Source organism: Gracilinanus agilis, chromosome 2 (assembly GCF_016433145.1).
Source record: "Gracilinanus agilis isolate LMUSP501 chromosome 2, AgileGrace, whole genome shotgun sequence".
In the NCBI taxonomy this organism is placed as follows: Eukaryota; Metazoa; Chordata; class Mammalia; order Didelphimorphia; family Didelphidae; genus Gracilinanus; species Gracilinanus agilis.
In genome coordinates this window covers 28105708-28122724 of record NC_058131.1, presented here as the reverse complement: position 1 = coordinate 28122724, position 17017 = coordinate 28105708, and the positions used below count along the sequence as shown (strand labels likewise).

The following is a 17017-nucleotide window of genomic DNA, read 5'->3' as shown; positions in this document are numbered from 1 at the left end:
CTATCTCCATGACTTTGCCCTGACTGGTCCCAATGCCTCCTTTAACCCTATCTCATAACCCATAATTCACTTCTTTCAATACTCAGTTCAAGTATTACCTACTCTAAACCTTTTCAAACTCCCCCAACAATTTATGCCTCCCCCAACTACTTTGGGGGTAGTTACAGATGAAAACAGGTTGTCTCCTCTGATCGAATGTAAGCTCCTTTTGAGGGTAGGTGCTACCTTTTTGTCTTTGGAGGCCTATTGTCTAGTATAGAGTCTGGTACAATAGGCTTGCTGCCTGATTGATTGATTCCAAAGAGGTAGCCTCATGAGGACAGTCCCTGCTCTTCAAAAGCTTACATTCTAGCATATTGAGTAAGAGTACAAACACAGAAAAGTAAATATGAAACATACGAAGCAATGTGGGGGGCATAATAGAAGGGGGGGATAATGGAGCCTCGTTATCCATAATTAGATATGACTACTTCCCATGAGCTTGATGGTGAGCCTTATTTGCTGCCCAAATCAAGGATTCCTGAAATCTAATGGCATTGCTCCATTGAATTATCCATCTGTACAGACTATTACAGCAATCATAAGAATTTAAAAATGTGATACTATCATCTTCAAAGGGGAGTGAATAGAGGTCCATAGGGGATAAATGACCCAGCCAGGGCTACCCCTTGATTCATTGTCAGAGAAGAGAGTTGAAATCCTGTCCCTGCCCCTCCCTCCCAACCCAGGGATCTTTCTACTATACCAAAAAAGTCTTTTTTACTATGATAGATTTATTTTTAACATTTTAATTTTGAAACCCTGACCTTCTGTCTTAGAAGCAATACTCTATGTTGGTTCCAAGACAGAAGAGTGGTATGGGCTAGATAATGAGGGTTAAGTGACTTGCCCAGGGTCACACAGCTAGGAAGTGTCTGAGGTGCCATGATAGATTTATGCTTCACGACTTGCTGCCTTGGTATGAAATATTTTGTGCATTTGTCAGGGACTGGGGAAGAAAGATGTCTTAAATGTGTCTCAATGAGCTTGGGGGATTGTGTGGCAGAGTTTAGTAGGAACAGTTGCAGATGTTGGGGGGGGTAAGGTAAAGAGTGGGGAGACATGGTTTAGGGAGATGTATTGTGAGTTAGGAATGAGGGAGAGGGATTTAGCTTCAGGTCAGGGGTTCGAGTTCTCCTTCCATTGGTCATACCCCCATCCCTTTTACCTTTACATTATCCAGAACAACCAAGGGCCCATTAACACTGCACACAGTCTTGTAGGCTGAGAAAGGAGAGAGAAGAATATGTTTCAAAAACTAAATAAAAAAATTAATCGATAAGCTTTTATAAAGTACCTTCTGTGTATCAAGCAAGGTGGTGGCAAGATATGAAGACAAAAATGAAATATCTCTGATCTCGAGGAATTTTTGTTTGATTAGGGGAAACCAGATTATGATCAATATAAATAAATATAAAATATATTCAAAGTAAATGTGTGTGGGTTAGGGTAAGGGGGATACCGGCAGCTGGGAGTAGATATCAGGACAAGCTAATATTCTCTTCCTGGCTCCATTGTTTGGCTATCCTTTCAATATACAGTTTATAAAAACACATATAAAACTCCTTAGATGGTTATAAAAATATTTACATATAGCTTTTGGCTACTCATATAGTTCTTCATCTTTGTCTCTTCCCCCCATACCCACACTTCCACTCCAACTTTGACCAAGTCTACAAATATTTATTAAGAGCCAAATGGGCATAGGGTACCATGCTAGATCTTCTGAGAGATATAACGCTTAGGTGAAACAAGATCATTGCCTTAAATCAGTGGTTCCCAAACTTTTTTGGCCTACCACCCCCTTTCCAGAAAAAATATGACTTAGCCCCCTGGAAATTAATTTTTTAAAAATATTAATAGCAATTAATAGGAAAGATAAATGCACCTGTGGCCATCACCGCCTCCCTGGATCACTGCAGCACCCACCAGGGGGCGGTGGCACCCACTTTGGGAATCACTGCCTTAAATGAACCTTACAGACTAGGATTCAGGAAGACCTGAATTTGAATCCTTCACTAGCTGTGTGACTCTGAAAAAGTCACTTAACCTCTCAGTTTTGATTTCCTCATCTGTAAAATAGGAATAGTATCAGTACCTACCTCATAGGATTGTTGTAAAGATTAAATGAATGAATATATGCAACATGCTTTGCCAACCATTAGAGCTTTATAAATGTTCTTATTGTTATTGTTACCAATCAATCAGCATTTATTAAGCAGTCTGCCAAGCTCTGTGGTTATACAGCTCTAGGGATACAGTGCTAACCACTGTGCTAAAATCTGCAGATAGACAAAAATGAGGCAAAAGCCTTCAGGGAGCTTACAATCAAATTAGGGAGATGATATAAAACATGTATGTACAAAGAGGGGCAACTATGTGGCCTGGTGGATAGAGTTTCTAGATCTGGAGTCAGGAGGACCTGGGTTCAAATCTAGCCTCAGGTACTTCCTAGCTATGTGACTCTGGATGAGTCACTTCATTCCCATTGCCTAGCCCTTACTGTTCTTCTGCCTTGGAAGAGATACTTGTATCAATTCAGGGTTTTTTATGAAAAGAAGCAAACAAAAAACTCAGATATGTACAAATAAGTTCTATACAGGATAATTAGGAAATAATTAACAGAGGGGAAGGCAACAGAATTAAGAGGGGGCAGGGTAAAGCTTCCAGTAAAAGATGGGATTTTAGTTGGAAGGAAGCCAATGTACTGACTAGTAGCTGACACCTATTACAGTGTAGTCAGGACATAAGTCACAGACACTCACAGTAGTTGCTGTAAATTCTCTTTGATATTCAGTAATATTGGGGCATGCTTGACTTCATTTCCCTACCCTGAAAGTCAAAGAAGCAAGAGTGTGAATGGCTCTGCTGACTGACATGGCCCAAGAAAGCAGTATTTACAGATACAATTCTGGCTTTTCAAGTAGAGCTGTGGAATAGTGTCGTGGAGAGCCTGATCGAGAGGCTGAATATCTTTAGTTAAAAGGCCACAGTGTAGGAAGGCCAGTGATGAGTTAGAGAGAGATCAAAGAAGAGAAACTAACAGTAAAAAGACTTGGAGTCTCTGTCCTAGGAGAACTTGGCCTGGAGAAAGAACTGGGCATGTTTAGCCTTTAGAGAAGGCAAAACTTACAGGTGATGGGAGAGTTGTCTTTGGATTCCTGAAGGGCTGTCAGAAGGAAGAGGGATCTAAGATATCACTTATTCAACAAATATTTATTTAGTATCTAATTAATCCCTCTCCTCTGCACTAGATACACAATGAAAAATGAAACAGTTCCCGATTCTACTGAGCAAACACTCCTAGTCTAATGGAGGAGAAATAAGAGGAACCCAGATAAATAAATACAAAATATATACAATGTAAATACAAGGCAATTTCCTTGGGGGAGGACATGCCTGGAAATGACTCAGTCGAATGGGCCCTTCAGTTGGTCTTTTGTGTTTTCTTTGCTTTGCAAACAATGTGAACCACATACTTGAAAGAGGAGTTTGTGGCAACACACCAAGTGATATTAGGAAACAAAGCCCTTAGTGGGGAAAAAGAGATAGGTATGGGAGAAGGAGATACAACATTATAAAAGAACTACATTAAATAAGTATAAAGAATCTGAGGTCCGGGGGAGGTCTAATTATTGTCCAGAGGGATCATGATCTTTAATTAGAATCGTAAAGGACTGAAAATTTAACAGGTGAAGGGAAGAGTGTGAGCAAAGTCACAGAGTAGCCTATGGTGGATTTGGTGAGGTTTGGTGCCAGAGGCTGTCCAGTTTGGAACATAGAGAGTGTGGACAGACTACAAAGGCAAGAAGAGTATGCCCAGTAGGAGGAAGTGACCAACAGGAAAGAAACAAGCATTTTTATGTGTCAGGTGCTTTACAAATATGATCTCATTTGATTCTCACAACAAACCATGGGAGGGATAATAATGTGCTATTATTATTCTTCATTTTGCAGTTGAAGAAACTGAGACAAAGAGAGATCAAATGACTTGTTCAAGATCATATAACTAATGAGACTGAATTTGAACTCAGATCTTCCTGACTCCAGACTCAGCAGTCTATGCACTGCATCAATAGTATGACCTTCAGAAAGGTCAAGAAGATGATGAAGCCTGAAAAAAGGCCATTCGATTTGATGATGTTCTGAGAGAGAAGTCTCAATAGCACTGTGGTGGTAGAAGACTGAATTTCAATGGGTTGAGGTCAAAGTGAGTAGTGAGGGAGAGGAAGTTTAGGTAGAGACAAACTTGTAATAGTTAAAGAATGGGACAGTGGTTATACAGTGGAGAAGAGTTAAAGGAAGGCTTTTTTAAGAATGGGAGAGACTGAGGGGGTTAAAGGGGGTGGTTGAAGGGGAAAGTAAAAACAGGAATCATGTAACCATGGAAAATTTTTCTAAAAAAATAAAATATTTAAATCTAGAAAAAAATAAAGATGTGGTTTCAAGACAAAAAAAAAAAGAAATGTTTATTGCTCCATTAGAAGTAGTTCAACCAATTTTTCTGGGAGATTCAGATTTAGGGAGTAAATTGCAGAAGTATAACTGATAAAAATGCTGTGATCAAAATTGTAACAATTTGTATGTACTTTTTAATGAAGAATAGTAAAACTGACAAAGTTAAAAAAAAAAAAAGAATGGGAGAGACTTAATCATTTTTATAGTCAGATGGGAGAAAGCCAGCGGAGATGGAGCGGTTGAAGTTGTATAGGAGAGAGGGGATAACTGAGGGAGCAAGGGAATACCATCCGAGGTGCAGATAAAGCTTAGGTTCAAATATGATTTTTGTATGAACTAGCCAAGGACTCTCACCCCACCAACCTCCATCTCCTCTCTCTCCCTGTAAAACCTCTGACTTCCTCCTTTCCCTTCCCTTCCCCTGCCTGTTCTTTGGAAGGGAACTTTGTAATTATTTAGGTTCTCCCCCTGCCCATTTTACAGGTGAGGAAACCAAGGTCCAGAGAACTGAAGTGACTTGCCAAGAACATATAGGCATTAAGTAACAGAGCTAGGATTTGGATCAGTTTCCTGATGCCAAATCTCAACACTCCTTCCACCAATCATGTTGTCTCTCTCTCTTTCCTTCTCTAGCCCTTTCATGTCTCATCTTCTCTCCTACTCCCTTTACCTTCCCCTTCTTTCTCCTCTCCCCTCTTTCCCTCTCCTCCTCTCTCTCTCTCCACTCCACCTCTTTTCTCTTCTCCTCCCTTTTGCTCTCCCTCCTCTTTTTTCCTCTCTACAATTGTCTCCCTTTCCTTTCTTTTCCTTTCTACCCCTCTTCCATGTTCCCTTTCTTTCCCCAGCCCTTCCCTCCTTTCTCCACTTTCTTCCAGCTCCCTCCCTCTCTCAGTTCTTCTTTCCCTGCCCATCCCACTCCTGACAGCTCGGGTGCATCTAGGCCATTAGCTGTGACAGGGGCAGCCACCATTGCTGTAAGGGTCATGCCCTGGACCAGGGCCCCTCCTCACCCTGAACACCTGCGGGAGGCTGAGGGGAGGGGGACAGGGCCTCCCATATCTCTCATTGGCTGGGCCCCTTCACAGCTCACCACTTCCAGAGTTAGAGAGGGCTTTTTAATCCCCAGGGGGTTGCTTCCTCTCTTGCCCTTCCTTGCCCCCTTCAGCCTCAGCAGCTATAGCCAACTCCTCCTCCCTCTTCCCACTGTGGGAATGACTCAGGCTCCCAGCCCTGACAGCCCAACTGAGTCCTAGTCGGCCTCTGACACTGGACTTGGGCATTTCATTCATAATTATGTGGGTATTGTCTCTGCATACCCAATCTCTGCCACAGGGCTTGGCATGCTGCAGTCCCTTAACAAATGCTTGCTGAATCAAATGGATGAATTATGAGATTAAAACAGCTAGAAGAAAATCAGCATGGATTAATGGATAGAGAATTGTCCTCTAAGTTGGGGAGACCTGAGTTCCAATCTTGCCTTTGATATATACTATGTGACAAGAGCAAACCACATAAACCCTCTGTGATGCCAGAGAACTCTCTAAGGCTGTAAGTTGTTGGCAAATTGTGGATATGTGACATGGGGGGAGGAATTTCCACACTGGGAGATACTTATGTTAATCAGAGCACATATGGGACCTAATAATAACAATAGTAGATACTTACAGATTCAAATAATTTTGGAAAGATTATTTCTTTTGAGTCTCACAAAACTCTGGGAGGGAGAGAGTGGAAGCATTATTTTATTCATTTTATAAATGAGGCTAGGGCACCGAGGTGGCACAGTGGATAGAATATGGGGTTTGGAGTCAGGAAGACCTGAGTTCAAATCCAGTCTCAAACACTTACTAGCTATATGACTTGGAGCAAATCCTTTGACCCTATCTACCTCAGTTTCCTCATCTGTAAAATGATCTATAGAAGGAAATGGCAAACTACTCTAGTACCTCTGCTGAGAAAATCCCAAATGGGGGCATGAAGAATTGGACGTGACTGAAATGACTAAACAACAAACATATATGAGGATAGACAGATGATGTAGACGATAGGTAGATAGATTATGGATTAATAAATAGAGATAAGTAAGTAGATAGATGATGGACTGAGAGACAGACAGACATATAAAGATAGATAGATAGATGGATGGAAGGATGGATGGATGGATAGACAAACCTAGACATAGATAGATAGAGAGATAGATGGATGGATAGATAGATAGATGGATGGATAGATAGATAGATGGATGGATAGATAGATAAACAGATAGAATATGTATTAAGCCCTTACTATGTGCTAAATGCTAGGGAAGCAAGATAGTCCCTGCTCTCAAGGAGAATATATTCTAAATAGGGAAAGACAATTCCTGAAAGGGGAAGAGGAGCTGGAAATGGGTGTGGGGGTCACAAGGGGATGGAGAGAAATGATGTGGAAGCATGGTTCCCAGAAAAAAAGAAGGAAAAATTTACTTAACAGAGCCCAGTTCTGTCCAAGAGCAGTCCAAGATTCCAATATGGGGTTGATGGGGAGGAGTACAGGTAGAATTTGATGGAGAAGTGAAGAGCCTGAGACTTAGAAGGTCGAGTGATTTATCCAAGGTCACAAATTCAGAGATGTAGAGTAGTAAATGGAATAGAAAGCCCTCTTCTTAACCAAGAACTCTTGAATTCAAATCTGTCTCTGATACAAACTGGCTGTGTGATCCTGGGTAAGTCACTTTATTTCTTGGTGCTCCAGACAGCTCTTTAAGATTCTAAATGTCAGAGAAGATACAGGCTTACATTGGTAGAGGGAGCTTCCTCATTTCAGAATTCCCTGTGCCAATGCAATCATAGCTCCAATCTCTTTCCCAGAAGTAAGTCTGGTACTCAGTATGTAACTGAGATTAGACATGAACTCAGGTCTCAACCCCAAGTCTAGATCTACACTAGTTCAAATTTCCCCTCAGCTCAAAGAAGTCTGGGCCTCCAGCTCCTCAGTTCCCAGGAGGAAAAGTGCTCCAAGAAAGAGTACTTGTTGCTGGTTAGGCCTGAATGCTAAGAAAGAAATAGGAGAAAAACAAGGTAGAGCTATTGTAGCCTCCTAAAGGGGCTTCCAAGTGACCAGATAATAGAAGGCAACAAAGGACCTCCAAGTGTTACTCTATGTGGTATCTAAATGTCTAAGGCAGTGATGGGCAAACTTTTTTAAAGAGGGGCCAAAGGAAAGGAAAGGAAATGCTCATCTGTCAGTCTGTTTCTAAGGCAATTCTTTCGAAGTTTCATTGTATTGTATCCTACTCATTGTATTCGTCAGATTAGGAATAATGTCTTGAAGGTGGATAGAACATTTTTCCGAGCTTATCTAAAGGAGAAGAATGCAACCCTTGGGCAGCCAGAGAACCATGGATGTGAGTCACTCTGGAAAGGTGGGGGAGCCTGGGTCAACCTTCTCCAATCCATCTTCCACAGGGCTATCAAACTGACATTCCTAAAGGGCATGTTGTTTCACTGTCCTGCTCAAGGAAGTTCATTAGCTCCTCATGGCTTTAGATTCTAAAGTTTTCCCAAACTTTTTTGGCCTCCCGCCCCCTTTCCAGAAAAATATTCCTTAGCCCCCTGGAAATTAATTTTTTAAAAATGTTAATAGCAATTAATAGGAAAGATAAATGCACCTGTGGCCATCACCGCCTCCCTAGATCGCTGCAGCACTCACCAGGGGGCGGTGGCACCCACTTTGGGAATCACTGCTTTAGAAGAACAACCTTTCTTTCTGGCATTTAGACTGGGTCCTGGAGGAATTCAGTGTCAGATGATCTTTTTCCTCCTACTCCTGCCTCATCTTCCTCTTTCCTAACCAAAAGGACCCCCAAAGAGCTGGAGTTGTGGGCTCAGTTCAGTTCCACCTTGTAGGAGATCCACCAATAAGCAAATAACCAAAGGGGAGGCCTTGGGGTGAAGGGAGGAACCTTGAGATTTTGCCACAGGAGAACCAGTTGGAAGAGCCAGGGATATTTAATGGGAGGAAGAGACACAGTAGCTGTCTACAAATATTTGAACAGTTATTACAGAGAAGAGGGAAGAGGACCAAGAAGGTAGAACTAGGGAGTCAGGGATGGAAGTTACAGAGGCATATTTCGATTTGATGTTGGGGGGAAACTATGTAATGGTTAGAGCTGTCCAAAGGTACAGAGGGCAGTCTCAGAAGGTAATGAGTTTCCTGCCAGTGGAGGTGTTAGAGCAGAGGCTTGCTGTCAGGCATTTTCTACAAGGGATTCTTTTTTAGGTATGAGGTCACACTAGGGGGTCTCTCAGGTCCTTTCCATCTCCAAGATTTTGCAATTATTCTGATTCCTGAGTCAGAAGATGAAGATTCTATTTTTTTTCTTAACTCTTAACTTCTGTGTATTGGCTCCTTGGTGGAAGAGTGGTAATGGTAGAAGATGAAGATTCTAGCATGGTGTTGTTGGATCCAATTTAGATGTATGACGTTAGGCAAGTCCAATGACTTTGCAGGGCTCTAGTTCTCTCACCAATAAAATGAGAGGTTGTATCATCTTGGTGTTTCTGAAACTGTCCTGCCTGTCCAAGGAGTTCTGCAAATAAAATCATGGTGATGGTGGATCAGAATGCCTGCCTGGCTACATCTAATGACAGTATTTAATGTGTGCATTTAGTGGATTCAGAGAAAAGTTAGAAATTAGGTAGCATCAGTCACATGACCCACACCTGCCTCCTCATTGAGCTATGATCAATAAGTTCAGTGATGTTTCCACCATAAGGATCTTTCTTGAGGTCTTCATGATCCCATCCCCACACCAGCTTCTTCCAGCTCTGTTCCCTGATCCATTGTCACTAATGACAACAAAAATGAATTAGCTGTGGGCTCCACTAATTGAGAGTCAGACTTAGGGGTGGGAAATCCTGCGTTCGAATCTGGCCTCAGACCCTTCCTAGCTGTGTGACCCTGGGCAAATCATTTAACCCCCATTGCCTAGCCCTTACTGCTCTTCTGCCTATTGATTCCAAGATGGAAGATAAGAGTTTAAAAAAATAATGAATTAGCTGTGACTTCCTGATGCTTCTCTTGTTGTGGAAAGAACTCTGGATTTGCAGGCAGAGGTCCAGAGTTCAAATCCTGCCTCTTCCATATACTAACCTGTGTGACCTTGGGCAAGACTCTTTCCCTCACTAAGTCTCAGTTTCCCCCAGGTAAAAGAAAGGGATTGAATTTTCAAGGTCCTTTCCAAATCGAAATCTCATGACTTTAAAAAATCTCTCTCACAAGAAAAGTTCTTGGCCTGGGCAAATTAAGGGCTTCATTCCACATTTACTGGAGAGAAAAAAATATGGATACAGCTGGCACAGTGGATAGTGGGCTGGACTTGGAGTCAGAAAGTTCTGAGTTCAAATTCTGCCTCAGTTACTTACAATCTATGTAAACTTGGACAAGTCACAAGTCTACCTCAGTTTTATGATCTGCAAAATGGAGATGAAAAGAGTACCAGTTGCACAGAGTTTTTGCAAGGATCAAATGAAATAATTTACATAAAGGAGTTCATAGATCTTAAAGCGAAATATAAATGCTAGCTATTATTAAATTTGTCACAATGAGAAGGAATGTGAGGTTATCAATTGAATGGAAAATCCATATCCAAGGAAAGCAGATCCAAAGAAAGTAGATCACTGTTTCTTAACCTTATAATTGTAGTCACTTTTCAGATCTCTAGCAGCTCAAGTTAGAGCTAAGATGTAGTTAAAGTCAAGTCAGCTAGGTGGTTCAGTGGATAGAGAGTCAAGCCTAGAGACAGGAGGTCCTGGATTCAAAACTGATTTCAGACACTTCCTAGTTGTGTGATCCTGGGCAAGTCACTTAACCCCTATTGCCTAGCCCTTCCCATTCTTCTGCTCTGGAACCAATACATAGTATTGATTCTAAGACAAAAGATAAGGATTAAAAAAAAGCAAAACCTAAGCAAAAAAAGAGATAGAGCTAAAAAAAAAAAATGAGATAAATGTTGGGAGCTTACAGTGTGTATGAGCCACTGAGCGTCATTGTATCCCCAGCCACAACCCCGAGTCTGGACTCAGGCTGACCCCTAATCACAACTGTAGACTCTCCATTAACCTTGACCTCCATCTCTGGCCACAGAATGTCTGTTGCCCTTAGTCATAGAATGGACACTAATCCTGTCCACAGACCTACCACTAATCCTGGCCATAAACTCATTGCTGTCCCGAGCATAGACTGGCCCCTGATTCCAGCCACACTGACCCCTAACTACCCAACAGACTGACTTTTAACTTTGACTCTAGTGCTCTACACTGACTCCAGACCCTGGCCACAATGTAACCCTGACCTAAGTGAAAAAATATGGATAACTCAATAACTCAGTGCTGTCAATTGGGATTCTTAGGAAAATGAGGCAAGACAGAAGAGATCTTATTAATGTTTCACTTTCAATAGAAAACGTATATTCTCAAAGATGACAAAAGACAGGAATAGTCAATGTTGGAAGGGTTGTGGACAAACGGGCACGGTAATTCATCGTTCATGGATCTGGGAGAGTGAGTGCAATCAGTTTGCAAAGTGATTAGGAATTATAAAAAGAAAGTGACTAAAAGGTCTTATACTCTTTGCCCCAGAGGTCTTAGATAAAGAAAAGCCCCTTATGGGCTAAGAACCAGAAACAAATCAAATGCCCATCATTGGAAAATGGCGAAAGAAATTGAAGTACATGAATGAAATGAAATAGTTCTGTGCTGTAAGAAATGATGGAGGCATTTAAGTGGTACAGTGGATAGAGTACCTGGCTGGAGGCAGGAAGTTCTGAGTTCAAATCTTGCCTCAGTCACTTATGAGCTGTATCACCCTAGACAAGTCATTTAAACCTGCTTGCCTCAGTTTTCTTATCTGTAAGATGAGCTGGAGAAGGAAATGGTGAACCACTCTAGTGTCTTTGCCAAGAAAACCCCAAATGGAGTCACAAAGGGTCAGACAAGACTGAAATGACATGACAATAAAGAAATAATGAATGTGATTAGTATAGAGAAGTATGAAAAGGACTACATGAACTGAGGCAGAGTGAAGTTATGCAGTCAAGAAAACAACAGATACAATGAGGCCAACAATGTCAATGGGAAAAACTACTACAAAACAATGACAGTCAATACTACAAAATTACAGAAAGGAGCTTGGCATTTAAGGCCCTCGGGCCATTTCTCTGTTCTTCTGGATGGCTCAGAAGAAAGAGTATGAGAAGATGCCTCTCTACTCCTTTCCAGAAGTAGAGGGGAGGGGGTCTACAGTTATGAAAAAGCACAGGTGGTCAATTTAAAAAAATATTAATCAGTACTGCTGATTTTTACTCTTCTTTCTTCTTTTCTTTTTTCTTTCTTTCTTCCTTCCTTCCCTCCTTCCTTTCTTTCTCTTTTCTTTATCTCTCTCTCTTTCTTTCTTCCTTTCTTCCTTCCTTCCTTCCTTTTATGCAGGGAGAAAACTTAGGTGATGTGAAAACAAAATATCAATAAAAATGTAACTCCATCTAAAATATTGCAATCATTTAGAGTCAGGGAAGGGAAGGAGAGGGGGAGAAGAAAAGGGATAGAAAGACATTCAGAAAAGAGAGAAAAAAAGGAACCAATGAGAGAGAAATGGAGAAACTGGCAGAAGGGAGAGAAAGAAATGGGAGCAAGAGACTTATAGAGCCAGAGCCAGACAATGATTTAGAGAGAGAGCTTAGATAGAAATACTCAGAGACGAAAAGAGAGATGTCGAGAGAAGAAAACAGAGACAGAAACAGAGATCAGAGATGTTAGCATCTACTGAGAGGGGGGAGAGAGACAGAGCCAAGGCAAAGAGGTTGATTGAGAGCTGGCCAGAGAAAGGCAATAGCCAGCCCATGGAAAAACTCCAATGCCATCCTCATTAAGCTGTTGGGCGAGAAGAAAGCCTTGAACTCTGGGGAGGAAAGCTGCAGGGTGGGTGGGCTGGGGCAGGGTAGGGAGTGGAGGGAGAGAAAAGCCACAGGGAAAGATTGCCAATTCTTGTCCCAGAAGAAAAGTCTTTCAACTTCACCCCTGCCTGGTTGCTCCCCCTATTTCACAGCTCCTGTCACATGAAATCCCCATTAAGCCTGACAATCAGCCACTATTACCTCCCATGGGAGTGGGGGGGCAGAGAAGGAGGAGAAAAGAAGGGATTGGGCAGAGCACAAAGACAGAAAACAGCCATCAGTGGCCCCCCACCCCTAGCCCAGGGGCGGGACTTCCTTTGGTGGGGGAGCATGGCTAGGGAAGCTTAGGGGCTCACTGCAAAGTGTCTAACCTTCCCCCAAATGCCTTAGCTTGGAATTTCAGAATTAGGGTCCCAGAATTATATTCCATCTCCCCTCACCCCCATCTGCCTCCAGGAATCACTTGGGATCATAAATCTCAGGACCTTAGAGGCCATTTAACTTATTTTATGCTGGAGGAAAATGAACGTGAGGTGCCTGAGTGCTCAAGGTCCCATAGATAGTAAATGTCAAAAAGAGGATTTGAACTCAGGTCTCTTGGAAATGAGCCAGTCCTCTTTCCTCAGTATTATCTTCTTTAAGCCCCCTTTTGACTGAGAAATCTCTCAGAGGTCCTGACACTCATGAAGCAGAAAGCATTTATTAAACTATGTGCTAAGTCTTGGAGATAAAAATGTAAGCTGGAAGAGAGACAGCCCCTACCCTCGAGGAGCTTACATTCTAATGGGGGACAACAACACCCAAAAAGGGAAGAAAAAAGGGAATTAACTTGCAAGAGATTATAGTGTCTAAGCAAGAAGAATCAGAATCAGAGCTGGAACAGAATAAAGCCTGCTCATCTGGGACCTTTCCTTAGAATGGAAACCCCACAAGGAACTCAAAGATGGGAGAAGGGGCCAGGGTGGTGGGCGGATGTTCCAAAGTTCCAGTCTCTAGGCAGCTAGGTGGCCCAATGGATAGAACACTGGTCCTGGGGTCAGAATGGCCTGAATTCAAAATCAGACCTCAGACACTTACTAGCTATGTGACTCTGGGCAAGTCACTTAATTTCCATTTGTCTCAGTCTCCTCAACGTTGATTAGGGATTATAACAGTGCCAGTCTTCCAGAGTGGTTGTGAGAATCAAATGAAATATTTGTAAAATATCAAGTATGGCACCTGGTACTTAACAGATGCTTGGTTTTGTTTTGTTTTTCCTTCCTTTAGAAGGAAACCAAACTCCAGAGCTTGGCATTCAAGGCCCCTGGGCCACCTCTCCTCTCTTTTCTCCTGGATACCTCACTTCAGTTGAATTTCCCAGCTGAATCATTCCTCTTGCTTCTGAAGCCTCATATTCTTCAAGACCCAGGTCCCTAGATTATTTTTTTAAGCCTTTACCTTCTGTCTTAGAATCAATACTGTGTATTATTTCCAAGGCAGAAGAGCAATAAGGGCTAAGTAATTGGGGTTAAGTGACTTGCCTAGGGTCACACAGCAAGGAAGTGTCTGAGGTCAAATTTGAACTCAGGATCTCCTGCCTGGATCTCTATTCACTGAACCACCTAGCTGCCCCCTCCTAGATTCTTTTAGGAAGTCTGTGCTGGGTCTGGTCCCTCTCTGACATCTAGACCACATAAACATTCTAGCATTTGAATAATATTGTCATCTCAAGCATCACAGAGATTAGAACTGGAAGGAACCTCGGAGATCATTTAGTCTAGCGTACTCAAGCCACAGTAGGGAAAGAGAATCCTGGAGGGAGTCCTAAGTGGACTAGGGAGGATTTGAACCCAGGTCTCCTGGCTTCTACCTTCCTCACAGCTGATTTGGGATTGTGTGGGCTTTAGGTTGCAATCTCATTGAAGATGGGGCCGGGCTTCCTCAGCACACAGGGAGCTCATTGAGGATGTAGGACTGAGCCCTCAGGGTTCAGCAAAGACCCAGACTTCGGCCCTGGCCAGTCAGTAAGGCTTTGAAAGGCTAGAATGATTCCTTCAACTTTCCCATTTTTTTTTTAACCCCTTACCTTCCATCTTGGAATCAATACTGTGTATTGATTCTAAGGCAGAAGTGGTAAGGGCTAGGCTGGTGATGGCAAACCTTTTCGATGACATGTAGCGGCATGTGGCCGCATACAGAGAAGTATGCTGAGGACGAAACATTCGTTGTAGTGTAGTGTAGACACTCTGTGCACTATAGATGGCAATTCTACCTATATTAATTTACCTATTTTGGTTTATTAAATACAGTTATATATTACAATGATACATTTTTGTTATTTGAACTATAAATATCGCAAAATTATGTTTTTTTTTTATCGAAGTGACACACCACCTGAGTTATGCTCAGCTTTTTGGCGAATTTTGACACACCAAGCTCAAAAGGTAGCCCATCACTGCTAGACAATGGGAGTTAAGTGACTTGCCCAGGGTCACACGGCTGGCAAGTGTCTGAGGCCAGATTTGAACCTAGGACCTCTCGTCTCTAGGCCTGGCTCTCAATCCAATGAACTACCCAGCTGCCCCCCAACTTTCCCATTTCTTGAAGGGCGAGTGAGGTGGAGGGATTTTGTCCATGATATAGAGTTAAGAGGGTGTAGATGGGGAAGCTGAGGCCTGGAGCAGTGGACCTTGGTTACTGAGCTAGCTGGGGCCCCAGGATACAGAATTCAGAGGCTATCGATCCTTGTTCCCTAAGATTTTGAAGAGTGTGGGCTCTGCTTGCCAGTGTTTGTGGAGTTAGGTGAGGAAGGAGGCAGGGTGCTGGATCAAATGACCTCTATGGGGTCTGGAGCAGGACTTTTCAGCTCTTTTTAGACGTTCCCTCAAGGAGCCCCAGAGCTCCTTCAGCCCCCACTCCCCCTCTTCTTTCCTTGTGTAACCTGCTCATTGTACTATCTGACAGTTTTTACGAGGCTGTCAGTCCTAGGCAACCCCCCCTAACTCCCAACCCCTAACCCCTACCCCCCTCCCACCTCCTGCTGGCTCCCCTGTCAAAGGCCCAGCAGGGGATCCCCCACCAGCCCACTAATTAGGGCCTGGGGACCAGCAGCCCAGGCACACCTGCAGTATCATGTGAGGGGACGGCAGAGAAAGGCTGGGGTTGCCCATGCGTGAGGCTGTGGGGGGGGGGGGCACGGGAGACATCGCCCTGGTGTGGCCCCGGTTAATTCTCTGCCAGATTTTGGATGCTGGGATTGCAGGCTGGGGAGAGAGAGGGAGGGTGATAACAAGAAAAGAGGAGGAGGAAGAAGGACCAGGGTGACACAACAGAGATTTAGAGGGCAGGAAATGACGGGGAATTATACACTTACAAAATAAAATATCAGAGCTGGAAGGGACCTCAGAGACCATTGAACTCAATCTTCTCATTTTACAGAGAAGGAAACCAAGGCACGCAGCAAGAGACACGTGTTCAAGGAAGGAAGAAAGGGGGAAATGGCTCGGCCTGGCATTCAAGGTTCACTCTACTCTCCCTCATCCCCAGCGGTCCAGATCTGTATTCTCAGCCTTATCTATAGCTAATGAACACACATGTAGTCTACAGGCTGACTCAGATGTCTGGTCTCATCCTCAGTCTGGAATAGTGCCTCTACCGCCCATTCCTCCATGCTCCATTGGTAGCAATCCCCCCCATCCTTCAAATTCAGCTACCACATTAGCCCTCTCTGGTCTCTTTCTAGTGATGTGACAGACCAATGGCGATGGAAGAACCAGGATTCCTGAATTCCGTGACTAGCTCTGTCCCAGTCCTTCCAGTGATCTAGAAGACTCTGCCTCACATTTTTCTCTTCCGCATCTTTTGTAATCTCCTCCCTCTGGCCTAGGACCTAGGATCACGGGTCTGGAGCTCTCATTCGACCCCCTCATTTAACAGAGGAGGAAACAGTGATGTTAAGAGATTTGCCCAAGATCTTGCAGATAGTAACAGAGTAAACATTTGAATCCAAGTCCTTTGACTCCAAATCCCACCCACTTCCCACTGTACAATGCAGCTTTTGAGTGGTAAAGGGCCTCACACATTTTTTGAGTCCACTTTGCCTTCTTCCCCCAGTTATGAATCTTCTCCACAGCATTTCTCTTTCTTTTTTTTGTAAACCCTCATCTTCCATCTTAGAATCAGTACTGTGTATTGGTTCCAAGGCAGAAGAGTGGTAAGGGTAGGCAATGGGGGCCAAGTGACTTGCCCAGGGTCACATGGCTGGGAAGTGTCTGAGGCCAGATTTGAACCCAGGACCTCCCGTCTCTAGGCCAGGTTCTCAATCCTAGCTGCCCCTGCAGCATTTCTGATAGGGAGCCATCTTGAGTTTCTTGAACTCTGATACAGGGCTGACTTCCCTACAAGGTGTCCTAAGTCACCTGGCTCCCTCCTATATTTTCAGGTTTTTTCCTATTACCCTTCCTATGTAACCTGCCTTCTAGCCACATTGGTCTACATGCTATTTCCTATAACAGCATTCCATCTCTTTCCTCCAAGGCTTTGCCTAGGCATGGGTTGACCCTGTAGCCCACCTCTGTCTGGGGTAAGTTGTGGGGCTCACACGTAGCATGA

At 43.3% G+C, this 17017-nt stretch overlaps 1 protein-coding gene across 1 annotated transcript in view; it reads right to left on the bottom strand.

The window, feature by feature from the left end:
* Positions 1 to 17017, bottom strand: part of ATP6V1B1 (ATPase H+ transporting V1 subunit B1) — a 43712-nt gene that overhangs the window by 17119 nt on the left and 9576 nt on the right. Inside the window, exon 2 of the mRNA XM_044663026.1 lies at positions 1208 to 1263. Coding sequence (XP_044518961.1) covers positions 1208 to 1263 — 56 coding nt within the window. The remainder of the gene's footprint in view (positions 1 to 1207; positions 1264 to 17017) is intronic.